This window comes from Rhinopithecus bieti, unplaced genomic scaffold, assembly GCF_001698545.2.
Source record: "Rhinopithecus bieti isolate Rb0 unplaced genomic scaffold, ASM169854v2 scaffold_33444, whole genome shotgun sequence".
Classification (NCBI taxonomy): domain Eukaryota; kingdom Metazoa; phylum Chordata; class Mammalia; order Primates; family Cercopithecidae; genus Rhinopithecus; species Rhinopithecus bieti.
The window spans coordinates 513,246-530,234 of record NW_016814544.1 but is presented as its reverse complement, the minus strand read 5'-3'; the positions used below and the strand labels follow the sequence as shown (position 1 = coordinate 530,234).

The 16,989-nt window shown below is 46.2% G+C and overlaps 1 protein-coding gene across 1 annotated transcript; it reads right to left on the bottom strand.

The window, feature by feature from the left end:
- Positions 1-823: 823 nt before the first annotated feature.
- Positions 824-7,019, bottom strand: LRRC55 (leucine rich repeat containing 55). The gene is given in 3 exon segments (XM_017851310.1): positions 824-1,469; positions 6,009-6,265; positions 6,267-7,019. Coding segments are annotated over 3 exon segments (1,029 nt in total). The 5' UTR covers positions 6,803-7,019; the 3' UTR covers positions 824-1,233.
- Between the last annotated feature and the right edge of the window lie 9,970 nt (positions 7,020-16,989).

The window sequence follows — 16,989 nt, the reverse complement described above, 5'->3', positions numbered from 1 at the left end:
AACTTAGATGGGGCAGTAGAAAGAGCACGGACTTTATCGTGCTCATAGTGGCATGTGACTTCAACCTCTCTGAGCCTTAATTGCCTCATCCATAAAATGGGAACAACAGCGTTCACCTCAAAAGATTTGTGTGTGTGTTAAAGGGAATGGTTTGTGGAGAGAGCTTCTCACAGTGCCTGATACTGCCAAGGGCTTAGTATTTAATAGCTCTCTCACCCTTATGCTTAACGTGGGTAAGTTGCTTAGAAGAAAATGCAAAGCCTCATATGGTCATAACTGTGCTGCCTTTGTCCCCTTTTAGCTCTGGGTACTGCCAGGTTACGGGTCTGTGGCCCACCGTGCACTTTCCTGGTGAGACCCTGTGGCATGAGCACTGTGGCAAGAACAGTCACACAATTAGGGTCCCCAGGTGCCAGGACTCTTGCTCCCCCAGTTGCTGGGCCTCCTGCCTCTCTCTTCTGAAGCCAAGCTTGAGTGAGAGGCAGGTGAAAGGGCATTGACAGTGTCCATCCTCAGCCTGCTGCCTGGGACCTCATCAACTGGTGACAATTGGTCATATGGGGGCAGTCACTGGGAGGTGGTCTCACCTGGTAGCTGCTGGTGGAAGGAGGCCAGGGGCTGGTATGGAGGTGTTCTTACTCCCTGGAGGCAGTGGCTGGCATTGCTGAGAGCTGACAGTTTTAGTGTCAGGAGGTGGGGGGTAGGTTTGAGTTCTGTGCCACACCCCCTGTATACAAGTAAGTGACGAGGAACTGTTCACTCTTCTCAACACAGCGCACTATGCATATTCTGGCCTCTGCCATTTGCAGACACCCTTCTTTGCCTACCTGACGAAGTAGATATTTCCTGATGACCCAGTTCACAAATCACACTAATCTTATAATTCTCATGGACATTGCTAGACACAGATGATGGCTCCTCCTTCTGGGCCTCCATAATGGCGTGCTCAGAGTCCTGACATATAGTCTTAAAGAGAATAGTTTTGGATCTCTCTCCTTGACCAGAGGGAAGTGCCTTGAGGGCAAGGACTGAGTCAATTCATCTGACGTTCCCAGTTCCTAGGGCACTGCCTGGCCCAAAGCAGATGCTCATACAAAGTGAGTGTCTCCCCCTTGCTTGAACCATGACTGAGGCAGCCAGGTCACCATGGAACCAGAGTGGGCAGTCAGGGAGGGCGTCTGGTGGCCAGTGGCTGTGGCGGTCAGCAGCATGGAGGGACGAGAGGCAGGCATGTCAGATCTCTTCCTCTTCACTGGCCTTACTCCAGCGGTGGCAGCAGTTGGCGGTGATGCCCAGGAGGAAGTTGGTGGCCACAGAGGCGATGGAGACCACGAAGCCCACGAATGCAATGAATAGGTAATCATCCAGGGTCAGGGTCAGGTGGCAGGCCTTGAAGCTCTCCTCAGTGAGTGAGAAGAGCGGGGCGCCCTCGACTTCAGGGGGGCCCCGGCACTCAGCCAGCTGAGAATCTGTAACACAGAAGTCAGGGAGGGTGAGGTACCCAGGGAGGGAGAGGGGATTGGAGAACCCCCCAACAACCGCTCGCTGGAAAAAGTAAGAAAGACATTCATTGCATTCACTGAGGTTCTTCCATGTGCCAAGAATTCTACTTATCTCCTTTTGTTCCCTCAACAACACTCAAGGCAAGGATTTTTATGCCTATTTCTATAGATGTGGAAAGTACTGTTTAAAAGTTTAGCAATTTGCTGAAAGTCATCTGGCTATGACCAGTGGTAGATCTGGGGACACTATCATCTCTTACAACAACCTCCCAGCTGGTTTCTGGGCTTCAGAAGGTGTCTGTCCTCAGCCTGCAGCCTGGGACCTCACCAGAAGCTGACAAACCATTTTAATACAGTCAGCTGGGTGGTTCTTTCAAACCTGATATCCTGCCATGCCTTCTCTATTTAAACCCTTCCCTGGATTCCTGTCTTTGAATGGAGCAAAAACCAAAGTGCTCCCCGTGGGCTCCAGGGACTCTTTCCCATCTCTTCCACTCTGTTCCTTATTTACTCTGCTCCAGCTACACACACTTCCTGGTCATCCTTCCGTAACCCCAGAGTATCCCCTCTTGAGGCGGGGAAGGGATGCTTTTGCATTTGTCCCTTTGGGAGGGAGCTTCTCCCCTCGATCTCTGCACAGCTCAGCTCCCCATTTCCTTTGGGACTTGGCTCAATGCCACATTATTAGTGAGGCCTTTCCTTAAGACTCTGAATAAAATAGCACCCCACTTCACCTCCCCCTGGGCTCCCTATCTTACCTGCTCTTCTCTGTTTTTCTGTGTAGTGTTGATCACTGCCTGAAAGTTTATTGGTTTATTTTCTGTCTTCTCCCCTTTCGATATAAGCCACTCCCATGGTATCTTTAGCATCGAAACAGTGTCCTGTCCATAGTAAGTGCTTGATGAATCTTTACAACATGAATATAAGACTCTGTCCAACTCCAAATCACTGGGCCTTTCCATACTTATGTGGCTTTTCTGGATACACAGAGTATAGGTTAAGAGTATGGGTTCTGGAGCTATTGGTCTAGTTTCAAATCCCCTCTTCACCCCTTGCTAGTTGCATGATTACGGGTAAGTTATTTAATCTCTCTGTGTCTTGACTTCTTCATCTGTCAAATGAGGATAATAACAGTATCTACTTCTTAGGGTTGTAGTGAGGATTCAGTGAGTTAACATATATGAATTATATGTTACATATTATTGTAATATATATACAATATATAACATATATTTCAATTATATGAATTATTATATTGGTTGTTTTCCCTAGACAGGTCATTGGGGGCCATATTCTGCAGTCAGGCTTCTGTAGGAGGGGCTGCTTTTCTGGTGGGGTTACTGTTATCTTCAGCATTGATGGTCTCATCTCATCCTTCTGGGGTTGCTTTTATGAGTGCATGATGGCTGTCAATGGTCTTCTCTCACTCTGCCTGGGAAGTAAAGGTAGTGTGCAGGTGACACTCTTGCCATGCAGCATTAGGCACCAGCTTTTGAGCAGCCAATCATTCTTTTGTTTAGTGGATAAATATTAATCAAGCTCTTACCTTGGGTAAGTCTTTTTTTTTTTTTTTTTTTTTTTTTTGTGGTCTTTCTGGCTCTCATGCTCTGCCTCTATAATAAGGGGCCACTATAAAAAGGGGATAATCCAGCCAGGCGCAGTGACTCACGCCTGTAATCCCAGCATTTTGGGAGGCCAAGGCGGGTGGATCATGAGGTCAAGAGATTCAGACCATCCTGGCCAACATGGTGAAACCCCGTCTCTACTAAAAATACAAACATTAGCTGGGTGTGGTGGTGCACACCTGTAGTCCCAGCTACTTGGGAGGCTGAGGCAGGAGAATTGCTTGAACCTGGGAGGTGGAGGTTGCAGTGAGCTGAGATCGCACCACTGCACTTCAGCCTGGGTGACAGAGTGAGACTCGGTCTCAAAAAAAAAAAAAAAAAAAAGAGGATAATCCAATCTAAATTTTCTGAGAGTCAATATGAAGACATTTTCTAAATTACGTGTTGTATAAATGCTATGTATTCATTCTGCAGTTTTTGAGGGCAAGGAATTAAATGATGGATTTGGATTGATCCTTTTAAGAATTGAATCAGAAGCAATATCCTTGGAAATGGGGAGTCAGCTTTGGAAGAAGGACACAACCTTCCCCAAATCCCAGGTTGAGTAATCCCTGTAGGCTGTGAACACAGGATCCGTGTCCTGCCCAGGCCAGGATCCTGTCTGGGGTTGACTCGCATGAGCTCTCCTCTGGAAACCCGAAGATGCTGAACTCTAAAGTCTGTTATGTGGGTGAAGTGGGTAGTGGTGAGACAGTGAGATGCGGAATGTGGTAACACTCGTATGGACCAGCCAGAGGAGCCCCTGACAGCCGTGGGTGGGACCGCACAGGATGCAGGATGGGAACGTGGAGGCTGACAAAACCCCCTGGTATGTCAAGGCACCAGTCTTAAAGTCATGCTGTATCCCAGGGGCTTGCTTATTATGGCTCTCTTTGTTCAGTTTTTCCAAAAACCATGGGTAACAGTGGAGTTCCATGAAGAAAAAGGGAGAAAGCAGCTGAAAAGGACCTAAAGAGAAGAACATCCCTAGTTCTGCCTCCACTAGCAAGGTTTCGTCCTTAAGGAGAAGCACCCTGCTGCATATGACCTGGTGTAAAGTGTGTTCAGTGGAGGAACAGGGAACCTGGCCTTCCAGCTAGACCTGCTTGCTTCCTTATCATGGGCCTGTGGACAGCCACTGTCCCCCTCTGGAGCTCAGGTTCCTCACCTGTACTGCCGTATGTGTGAGCCTACACTAATGAAATCTTGGACCCCTCTCCTGCTTGCTGGAAGTCTGAGCTTCTGCAGAGCAGCAGGGACCTCAGAGATCACAGAAAAGGAGTCCCTGGGTGTGATGGAAGCTTAGTGTTTCCGGTGCCCTTTCTGTTATTAGTGCACAGGAGAGAGAGGGAAGGCGCGGCCTCGGCCGAGGTTGAGCAAGTGAGGAGATTGCTCCAGGCAGCCTCCCCCTCCTGCCCTCCACCATCGCCCCATCCCAGTCCCCAGCTATTTTAGTGCCAGAGAATTTCCTCCTACAGCTCTGTGGAAACACTGGAATCGTGACCCACAGCCCTCTCCAAACTATTTTGGTCTTGGGCTCCCCACTCAGTCCTCCTCTCCCTTTTACTGCATTCAGCATTGCTTCTTCTCAACATGTGCTGAGCTCACGTTCTGGGAAAGCCCCTGGGGTAGGGCCATCAGCTACTACTTCTGAGTGCTTGTGCCAAGCCTTGGTATTGTCACACAGGAGAGCTGGTGGCTAGGGCCGCAGCTGAACATTACCTGCCTCTGGGTCAGGCTCAGATGCCACTGGGTTGGGACGCCCATCAAACCTGTGGGATTCGGGCTCCTTCAGGCCCCAGTCTACCCTCCAGTTGGGATTGGCTGGTTGAGTTGCTGCATCTCAGTCTTCCTCTCAGCTCCCTACCTTGTGCCCAGAGTTTACACTGCTCAGGGCCTTGAGTTTGAGGAAGGCCAGGTTCTCATAGCTGAGGTCCAGGTCATGGAGCTACATGATGAGGTCCTGGAACTCTACTGCAGCCCTTTGGCCAGTCCAGGACTCAGATTCTGACTCTTCTGGCAGGCCAGAACCTGACTCTTCAGGATCTAGTCAGGGAGATTGCCAGGACTCAAATCCTGGCTTCAACACTTAGCAGCTATGTAACTTCCAACAAGCTACTGAACCTCTCTGTGCCTCAGCTTCCTCCTCTGTAGAGCGGCAACCTCATTAGTGTTCTTCTGGGGATAGGAAGAGATAGGTAAAGCTGCTTAAGAAAGGGCCTGGTAAATAGCAAGTACTAAGGTTCAAGTTCCTCCTGGAACATGTTGGCTGTCACGCAACTTAAGCTGTGGTAGCTCTGTTGAGATTGTGTTAGCCATTACTATTTATACGAGAGTTTCCAACACTTGGAATGCTAAAAAAGCAGTCTGGTAGAATAGAACAGGGCTTAGAAGTCAAATAAATCTAGGTTTTATTCATGGTCCTGCCACTTTTTAATTTTTTAATTTGTATTTTTTTCATGCCCATGCCACTTTCTAAGTGCGTGATTCCTGTCAAGCCTTTTTATTGTTCTAAATCTCAACTTCTTCACCTGGAAAATGGGTATAATCAAAATGGGGGTCTCATGAGATAATGGAGGCCAAGATCTTAGGTCATGGTGAAAGCTCAAGAAGAACCACCAACGATGTGCTATTCTCACTTGTCTACTATCCGTCTGCCTCATTAGGTCATGAGCACCACAGTGGTGAGGGACATCTGTTTCATGAATGAATGGGCATTGCATGCATTGGAAGGATTCTACCAACAACCTGTTGGCAGAGCTGGTGTACAAAGAGGCAAGCCCACATTAGAAAACACAGTAGGTGCTTTCCGGCTTGAAGTCCCTCACTTTTCTTTGGAGCCTTTGCTTCCATTGAGGCAAGCCCTCCCCCTGTTGGCTGCCCCGTCCTACCCCTCCATTACCTGCTGTACAGCGCTGGATCCGGTTTCGCAGCCACTTCAGAAGGGGCTCCATGGTGCAGCCACACACCCAGGGATTGCCGCCGATCTGCAAGGTCACCAGCCCCGGTAGGCCCTCAAGAGCCTCCAGGCTGAGGAAGGCCAGGCCCCCATAGCTGAGGTCCAGGTCTCGGAGCTGCACGAGGCCCTGGAAGGCCTGGGGGTGCACCCTCCGCAGCCAGGGGTTGTGGCTCAGGTCGATGTGGACCAGTCCATGGGCACATGTCAGCTGGCACGTGGCTGAAGTTGTGCTGTAGTCTCAGTATCCAAATGTGCCAAGCGCTCTGGCATGAAGCGAAGAGGCCCGGGCGCCAGTTCCATCTAACGGAGTGTCTGCCGCAAATCCAGCCCCGCAGCTCCTCGTAGCATGCCTGCAGGTAGCAGGCCGGCACCGCTGTGATGCGGTTGTGGGCCAGGCTGAGGTTTTGGGTGTCCATTGGCAGGTCTGGGGGCACGGAGAATAGCCGCTGGCTGCTGCAATCCACCACCTGGTTACGGCATGTGCAAAGGACTGGGCAGCTGGTGCCAGCATCCGAGTGCATCAACCCGGCTGCCAAGAGGAGGGAGACCAGCAGCATTGCCGGGTGGGGTGGCCCGGGCCAGGGAAGCTGGGCCCAAGTGTCACCCATCTTAGGCAGCTGGCAACAGCAGTGCTGGAGGGAGCCCATGAGGACTGTGTCCATGGAATCGAGAGTCTGTGACACAGGAAGGCAGTTACATCTGGGGCCAGAGTCTGTGAAGGTGGAGCTTCTGAGCATGTGGTATCATGGCTAGAGACTTTCCCAGGAGCCTCTGAGCACCAGAGGGCTTCCTGAGATCCACGGGAGGTCCCCTTCCGGAGCCTAGGGGGCGAGACACCCAGTTGAGGTCTCCCAGGGTCTGGAATGATGATCAAAACCTGAGAAAGGGAGGGGACAAGGAGGGGGCTGGGTCAGCTGCCAGCAGGTCCTGGAAGAGTTCCTGCAGATCTTTTGTGTCTCTCTCACCCATGCCTGCTGGATGTTTCCTCCTGGTGCTGTGTCTGGGAGGGAGGGGCTGAAGGAGATCAAAGGTGCCCTTTAAAGATCCCTGGCACTTCTTCTGAGAAAACTTAAGTCCTGTCCCACGTCTGGGACTGATTAGGAAGCCAGGGTTGCACCTGGGTCTCCAGTGTTGAAGGTCTCAGTGGCCATTTGTCCTGGTGGCCTGGTGGGCTGGAGTCCAAGGGGGTCCCAGGGTGGGTGTTTTGGGAAGAGGACCCGGGAGGAAATGAGTCTCCATGAGTCTCCTAAAAGTCTGAGAGTCCTCAGCCTCAGTGGCTGCTGGAATCCCCAGGGAGCCTCTTTTTTTTCCAAAGAGAGGAGGACCCCAGGTGATGCCCACTGTCTGGGCCTCCAGGGCCAGAAGAAGCCATGAGTCCTGAAGGTGCAGGCTGAGGGTCAGCTGGCAGAGCTCTGGCAACTTCTCCAAGCCAGCGCCTTCCTCAGCACAGCTCTGTATTCAGCAGGTGGAGGCCGAATTCCCTCTGTCAACAAGGAAAGCACTCAGGCAGAGAAATCCTGTGCCCTCGACACCCCTTGTGCCTTCACCTAGGACCCTTGTCTTATCTCTGTCTCTTTCTTTCCTCCCTTCTTTGCTTCCCCAACCACAAAGTTCTCTGCTTACTGTCTCTCAGGTGTGGGCCATGGTACGTTCAGACCCCAGGCTCACGTTGCTGTAACCCATGAGCCCTCCCTGACCCAACCTGCAGCCATCCTCCTCTAGGTTCCTGTCTTGGGTAAGATGCATTTTCTTCTTCTGCTCATAACCCCATCCCCATCAGCACCAAACCCTCCACCCTTGAACAACTCCCTAAGAAAAACAGGCATCCACACTCTGGGGGTTTGCACACTCCTTTCAAACACTCTAAGCACTTCCATCTCTCTCTCTCTCTCTCTCTCTCTCTCTCTCTCTCTCTCTCTCTCTCTCACACACACACACACACACACACACACACACACACACACTCACTCACACACCATTCTGTGACTCCCCCATGTTTTGCCCTGCCCCATGCTCACACCTCATGGTTTTCACTCCAGCTTCCTTCTGCACAGGCGATCCTGCAGACCCCTCCCCATTCGACCTCCAGCATCTTTCGCCGGCCAGCCCACACCCCTCATCCCAGCATCCCTTTCCACACACTGCACTCTCCTGCTCGCCGCCCGCAGCAGAGGGACGGAGAGTGATGCCACGCCCAGAGCCTCAGCCCTCGCGCCCCGCGCCCTCTCGCTTCTCCCTTGCCCACCTGCTGTCCTCGGTCCTCCCCTCACCCTAGGCCTGGCGCTGCCTATTTTCCTACCGCTTCAAGCCTCAATCCCGCCCACCGGGAAATCACCCCAGCTCCCCTTCATGCAGACTCATTTTTTCTGAGCTCCAGGTCTCCCCCTGCACTCCCACAGGCCCCAGGAGCCTACTCACTCCGTTCCAAGGACACAGCCATCAATCTGCGGCAGACGCGGGTCTCCCTCCCTCCTCCTGGAATCCCCGCTCGCTCCTTGCTTGCTTCGGAACAGATTGCCTCCCCGGCTCTTCCCCTCCCCCGGCCTCTCCTCCTCCTTGTCTCCTGGATCCCAGGCCAGCATCTTCTGTGATTTCCCGTCCTGCGGTCCCCCTGCCCCTTCTTTCACCCAAAAGGAAAATCACAGAGAAAGGATGCTCAGAAGAAAGTTCACAGAATCTGAATGCTTCTTTCTGAAACTCAGCTGGTGCCCAGGCTGCTGGGGTATAAGGCTTCCGGCAGAGCCAGGTCTTCCCCCTCCCTTCCCCCTTCCCGCCCTCTCTCCCTCCCTCCCTCCATCCCTCCCCCTCTTCTCTCCCTTTTTCACTCCCCTTTTTTCCTAGAGGGCCAGGTACTGACGTTTCACTGTCTCTTAGCAACTGCCTCCACATTTCTGAGCAACAGGAGAACTGGCTGTGGACCCCACCACGAAGAGAGAGGAGGGAAGGAAGCACCGGGCAGAATTCACAGCTGCCCACAGAATCCTGGGGATAGAGCAAGGGGAAGAAGGGGAGACAAGGGTGGGCAACTGGACAGGGGCAGAGAAAGAGGAGCAGGCATGGCCCAGTGGGAGAGGTTGTAGTAGGGGCAAGGTGTGGACCTGGAATCTGAGATAGAGGAGGGACAGCTTAAGGGCATCAGATCCAGAAGAAAAAACTAAGAGGGCTTGCAATGAATGGAGAAAGGGACTTAGTGGGGGATGGGAGAAGTGAAGAATGGGGGCATTGAAAACATGAATAGGAATGAAAACAAAAAGGAGATGTGAATATGACAAGTTTGCTCACTTGATGGGATACATCTTTGTAGTCACCATATAATATCTACTTACCTGGGTTGGAATGTATTTTGGGCTCCAGGTACCAGGTGATTGGCTCAGGGCTTGTTAGGGACCATTATTGCAGGAGAGACCTTTTATATGTTCCCTGATTTTCCCTAAGTCCTGACCCCATGGGCTTTCTGGGGCTAGGAGGCTTGGCTGGAGTGGTCCGATTTCCCCTTGGCTTGGGATATGAGAACTTTTGGGATCCAAAAGGCCAACTTCTTGGCCAGGTAGGGGCACCTGGGGCTCTACAGACACTTGGATCTGTCAAGGGGAAAGGAAGCTTGTGATCCTTTCTTCTTTCTCCAGGCCCAAGGGATTCTGTCTCTTGTCTTGTTCTCATCCTTCCAAGCTTCCTTGGAGTGACTTCAGATGAGGATGAAATTTGTGCAATATCTGTTTTCTTGCTGACCCATTGAACAAGTCTCTAGCTGTCCTGCATTTTAAAAATTGTCTTGACCAGTTGGTTTGCTCAAAGAGCTGGCTCATATCTTTGCTTAATAAATATTTATTGAGCATTCACTGTATGCTGGGTACTTGGCCAGACGGTGGGTAACAAGATGAACATAGACTCCTCCCTCATGGAGCTGCCTCATTCCGTTGACCTGGGGCCTCTTGCATTTAAGTAACAGCTTAGGTCTTTGGGGGAACCAAAATGGAGTAATAGGAAACAACGAGTGTGAAGTTATACAAATTCTGGGCATTTATAAAGTTCTTAAAATCATGGCCGTTGTCTTCTCTAACATGATTCTTTTTCCTATACGCTTGTAGAAAGTCAGCTCCCTTCTGTGTTCTCTCAGATGTTCATTTTGAATCTTTCATGTTCTACAGTCTCTGGCACAGAGTAACATGGCAGCCACTCCATAAATATTTATATATTGAGTTGACTGAGGTAAATGAGATTTCTCTCCCTGCTTAAAAAAGGAAATGTTTGTTCCATCTCATTTATGAGTTTAGAAGTAAAATATTAATCTTAACCCAGAAAACACAACACAATGAAACAAGTAATCCATTCTAACTGAGGACTGTTGGCCTCTGGAAAGCAAAGCTAGCATCCTATGTTATTAACATTAACTGAAAAATGGTAGAAAACATAATTATCTGAATGGAGGCTAAAAAAGCTATCCAGTGTAATTCAAAATTTAGTGTTGACTAAAGGTAACTTCTGAAGATTTTCTTCCTTTACATGATACGAAGTTTATATTTAAAATTAGAATTAATAATATAACTAAATGAAAATATTAGTGACTGTGTTCCTTAGAAAATAGGATCTAGGTAAGAATGTCTCATCACTGTTTGAAACTTCAGTTTTCTGACCTGTGAAGTAGGGATAATGACGCCTAAGTCACAGGGTTGTTAGATATATGAGCCATTATAAATAAAGCACTTGGAACACTATACAGTGAGCAGTACAAATGGCTCTGTCAAATGAACAGATAAAACAAAGTAAAACAAACAAATAGCAGAGTATAAAATCTCTGAAACAGTTATGGAGGAAGAAAAACAAATAAATTGCTCAGAAAGTAAAAAGTTAAGAAAGGAAAATATTACATTTGCAGATGGTTTGAATGTATTCCTGTGCAAATGAGTTGCGAAACCTTCAGAAACCCCTAATTCAAGAACATTATCATTGCATATATCTTCTGTAGAAGTGAGGTTCAATGAGACAAATATTTTATATGACTTTATACTTTTAATCATTTTATGAATCATTATGGGATTCTGTGAATCCCAAACTGGTGTCCCAAGGTACACTGTGTGCCATGAGGTTCTTAAATAAGTTTGAGAAACACTGAGTTAAATAAATGAAATTGGTTTATTTATTGTAAGATTTCTCAGAGGCTTTAATTTGTAAATGGTTAGGGCCAGTCTGCAAGTGACAGCACTGGGGAATGAGGAATATATAATATCCAGCATTTCCTAAACTTACTTGGGATGTGTAATTTTCTTTTATCTTCTGCTCTCCCTCCTCTACTGCTTTTCCCTCTCCCCTTCCTCTCCTATTCTCACCTCTTTTTACCTCCTCTTCCTTCTTTTTGTCAGAATTGTTAATATTGGGAATAGTTTGTGATGAGCATGGTGTGGGAAATATGAAGATAAAATTTATTATAGACTATTCCTTGCTTAAGTATCTTTAGTAATAGCAGTTAGCTTCCACAGAGATCATTTTATTTTTTTTACACAAAGAAATGTGTATCACTTTATGAGAGTTACTAGATATGTAGATAATAAATTCAATGAATTCATGTTGAGACGCCCATACTGGCTGGCTGGCTGTTTCCCTTTGCAAAATGACTTTTTCCTGCACAGCATTCTTGCAGTAGGAGTGATTCTATTTTGAACCCCAGCAAAATGATAAATGATTATGTGTCAATGGCCTTTTGGGGTCTCTTGCAAGTTATTGAAACTGTGATTGTTCAATTCATGATTGTCAAGGATTTACTCTACTGGGAAAACACACAGACATCAATCAAAAAGTTGTACAAATGAAATGAGTTGAAAAATAATTTTCATTACTACGATTTCCCAAAGACACGCTAAATTAGTTGTAACAATGGCAGGAACTCTTTAAATACATGAGAATTAATTTAATCTACCACATAAGAAATTCATTCAAGGAAAATTATGAAACCTTAATAGAATGAAGATAGAGGAAGAAATGGAAAAAGGTAATCTCTCTAGTTGCTGGGAATGTGTAAAAATAACAAAGATGATTCTGCTTTCTTCATTATCGTAGCTTAAAGTATCTGAATCAGAATCTGGTGAACTGGTAATGAAAACCATTTGGGAGAAAAACTGGCAAGAATGCACAGATCATGTTAATGAGATGATGGTGATGATGATGACGATAGAAAATGCTTCCAAGTAATGATAATGGACTCATCTAACTAAAAGATTTAAAAAAGTTTTGCAAACTAAAAATCACTTGATGACCTCACTAAATATTTGTGCTTTCTATTCACAATAGCAAAGACAAAATCAACCTAAATGCCCATCAATGATAGACTGGATAAAGAAAATGTGGTACATATTTACTATGGAATACTATGAAGTCACAAAAAAAGAGTAAGATCATGTCCTTTGCAGGGACATGGGTGGAGCTGGAGGCCATTATGCTTAGCAAACCAGTGCAGGAACAGAAAACCAAATACTGCATGTTCCCACTTATAAGTGGGAGCTAGGTGATGAGAACACATGGACATATAGAGGGAAACAACACACACTGGGGTCTATAGGAGGGTGGAGGTGGGAGGAGGGAGAGGATCAGGAAAAATAACTAATGGGTACTAGGTTAATACCTGGGTGATAAAATAATCTGTACAACAAACCCCCATGACACAAGTTTACCTATGTAACAAACTTGCAGTGTACCCCTGAACTTAAAATAAAAGTTAAAACCATTTGTTCTTTGAAAATGACCATAGAAGAGACTATAGTTTCTGGAAGTGGTTCTCACTATCAGAATACAGAATATGAAAAATGGGAAACTACAACAATGTTGGAATCAACCTCAAAGCAAGAAATGGTCTTGAGACATTAGCTCCATACTTCATTTTTCTGCTCTGAAAAAAATCCAAATGGTCCAAAGAAAGAAACAAGCCATAAAAAAAAATACAAATCAGGAAGAGAGCAGAAAAGCACATTTATCTTAGCTGTGGAGAGAAGATATCTTTCTGTGTGTGGAGGAAATGTACAATGTCATTTTTCAAACATATGACATTAGAAGACAGTGGGGTCTTGCTGAGCAAAAAATGATAAAACAAAATCAGAGAGAAAGGAAAGACAGTCAATGGAAAAATAAACAACATGAAAATCATTTGACATAACACATGGAAAATACATTAAGAATTGCTACAAATACAGTTCTTACAAATTGCTGTAATACATGAATTACTCCAATACAGATACAGAAAATATAACATTGTGGTAGGTAAGATTCTAAGATGGCCCTTGTGCTAGATAGAATAATGGGCCCCCAAAATGTCCATTTTCTAATCCTGAAAACTCAGGAACATGTCATCTTAAGGGACTTGAGATGGGAAGAGTAGCCTGGATTATACAGGTGGGTCCGATGTAATCATGGGGATCCTTAGAAAGGAAAGAGGGAGGTAGGAGAGTCAGAGAAGGAGAGGTAAGGATGGAAGAAGAGGTTGAAGGTGTTACACTGCTAGCTTTGGAGATGGAGGAAGGAACCTTTAATCAAGGAAGGCAGGCAGCCTCTAGAAGCTAGATAAAACAAAGAAACAGATTCTATCCTAGAGCCTCCAGAAGGAATTCAGCTCTGGTGACCCCTTTTAGGCTTCTGGCCTCCAGAACAATGAGTTAATCAGTGGGTGTGGCTGTAAGCCGCTAAATTTGTGGTGATTTGCTACAGCGGCAATAGGAAACCAGTATAGCCCTCAAGCTGACCACTTCCTGGTTGAGTTCAGGTAGAATCTGTGAATACAATAGGATAAAACTCCTATGATTAGGTTAGTTCGTGTTAATTGAAAGGCAGGCTATCCAGGTGGGCCTTACCTAGTCAGGTGAGCCCTTAAAAGTTCCCAGCCCTTCCTGAAAGGCTGTTTGACTCCAGGGATATTCCCCATTGCTAGCTCTGAGAATAGAGGGGAACGTGGGAAGAACTTGAGAGCGGACTCCAGTTGCTATGATTGATCGCTGCCAACAGCCAGCAAGAAAACGGGAACCTCAATTCTACACCCACAAGGAGCTGAATTCTACCAACAACTTGAACACGTTCAGATGACGATTAAGCCCAAGCTCCAGGTGAGAATGCAGCAGGCCAGCCAGTACCTTGATTAGAGCCTTGTGATTCCCTGAGTATCAAACCCAGCCATGCTGTACCAGGACTTCTGACCCCCAGAGCTATGAGCTAATCCATGGGGATTGTTTTAAGCCACTAAATTTGTGGTCCTTTGTGAGGCAGCAGTAGAAAAGTAACATAAATGTCATGTGGAAAGATGCATGGTCTGGCTAAAAATTAAAGACATAAAAATAAAAACCATTTAGTGATAATACGTTAAACTAGTAACAATAAATCTACCCGTAAAACTACATGTGCTGGGTTTGGGGGAACCAGATACATGTACTTTTTGGGGCGGCACTGGGAATTGGCTCAGGCCCACTTAGGAAATTGCTTATTCCTTTGACTCTGCAATTAGTAAGAAATTAGTTCATTTAAAAATATTCATAGAAGGAACATTTATGATAAAGAAAAAGATGGAAGTAATGTGAATGTCCAGCCTTCAACAGAGGGTGCTAAGCAGGCATCTTATAATGAAAAGAAACAACCAAATAGAACAGTGTTAATCGTGGCATCCTGATGGGTAATATTGTTGCCTGGAAAGCTTGCACAATCATGTTAATGGAATAAAGCAGGGCAACAATTAACTAATACTTTACCACTCACTGGCTGTGTGCCCTTAGGCTAATGACTTAACCTCACTGTGCTCAATTCCTCATATCTAAAATGGGCATGATTTTCGGATGCACCTCACAGGGCCATGGAGAGATTTCAAAGAGGCAGTCCATGTAGAACCTGGAATAGTCCTTGTTGCTTTATAGAATCTCAAGGAATTGGCCATTACTGTAACAATTATGAGTAGTATCATTATATGAAAATGAAGTGGGGCTGGGTGCAGTGCCTCACACCTGTAATCCTGGCACTTTGGGAGACCAATGTGGGAGGATTGCTTGAAGCCAGGAGTTTGAAACCAGCCTGGACAACGTAACGACACTCTATCTCTATAAAAAATAAAAAAAAATCAGTCTGGCATGGTGGCTTGTGCCTGTGGGCTCATCTGCTCAGGAGGCTGAGGCAGGAGGATGACTTGAACCCAGGAGACTGAGGCTGCAGTGAGCTATGACTTAGCCACTGCACTTCAGCCTAGGCAACAGAGTGAGTTCCTGGCTCTAAAAGAAAAGAAAAGAAAAAAGAAAATGACTTGGATGACTTCCATTCCTAACACTAAAATCTCTTGATTCAACCTGGAGGCAATATTATATGGTAGAAGGCTATGTAACATAGTATTAGGAGTAAAGGCTTTGGTGTAATTAATAATAATACCTGACTCATGGTTATTAATGAAATGACTCATGTAAAATGTGTAGCATAGTATCTGTCAACTTTTAACAAACCATAACTACGATTATTATTTTGTTATTATTTTGGGAGGGAGTTGGAGGTGAATATGGAGCCACAACTCAAATAATAGCACTTAGTTTTTAGATAACAACTGCAGCCTATCCTTTTACTTGTTACCAGTTCACATGTTCTTTCTGCTTCTTGGTTTCTGCATCCCTGGTCCAGTTTTTGAGTTTTTATGATGTATTCTTCATGCTCCTGCCTTAAAGATCCTCCACATCATCCCTTTGTAATTAAATGTTGACATGATTCAACATCTGCATGATTCCTGACCACCACGGAGGTGTGAGTGTGTGCATGCATGCATGTGTGTACATGAGTGTGTGCATACAAGGGTATGTGCATGCATGCACAGTATGTGTGCGTGTGTGTTTGTAGAAGGGGGGATGTGGTTAACTTGGAAGCATAAACATTAAAATCTAATGATTTTCTGTTGCCAGACAACATGCATTCATATATAATGTGAAATGGAAGGTGGCTCCAGTCCTGTGGCCACCTCACTGGCAGTGAGAACAACCTAGAGTGGAGGCAAGGCCAGAGGGAAAAGAAGGGGAGTGGAGGGTAGCTCTTCCTTGTCACCCAGTACACTTTTGGCCAAATCTTTCCTGGAGTCACTGCCACTGTCCTGCAAGCCTAAGGCAGCTATAAGGCTTAGAATTGTCCCCACCAATATACAACCTGAGTTGCCAAGTGCTTATTAAGTGTGTTTTCCTGAAAAGTTAATGGGAGAACAAAATAAAATTTGTTAGGAACTGGAACTCCCTGCCCCTCTTCCCTTGCTTCTGTCAGGAATTCTCAAGGTAATTGTTTACCTGTCTGTTTCCATTGCTAGGCTATCAGCATCTTGTGGGCAGGTAAAGGTATTTTGTTTGAATCTTTTTCTCCAGTGTCTAGCACATAATAACCACAGAAACTTCACAAATATTTGCTGCATGAATGAGTCAATTCTTGAACATCACGTCAGCAGTACCTACTGATGGGTTCTCTTGGCTGAAAGCCCATAAAATCTCTCTGACTGAGGCAGGCTGGTTAAATGTCTATCTAGGGACACTGCTGTTGATCACTCTTGATAATGGAAAGAGAGGCTTCTGGGGGTTGCTAGATAAAATAGAAGTAGATATAAAGGGATGAACTAAAAGATCAAAATTAACACTCAGTGATAAGAGGTAGAGGTAGCAGATGCTGTTGCGTTGAGGTCCTATTGAGAGAGATCAATTTTACTATAGTTAAGAGAGAGAATGGGGCCACAGGAGTACGCTTCCTTAGCTGACCAGAAGAAAACCACCATGGGAGTGCACATGAACCAATATATGCTGAGTAGCTATAATGTAAAGAGGGTACAGAGAGGGTGACTGACTGAAATTCATCCATCTATTTAACACATATTTATTCAATGCCTACTATATATCAGGCCCAGGTTGGATCTACCTGTACAGCATACATCCCTGCACAGCTTATGAGG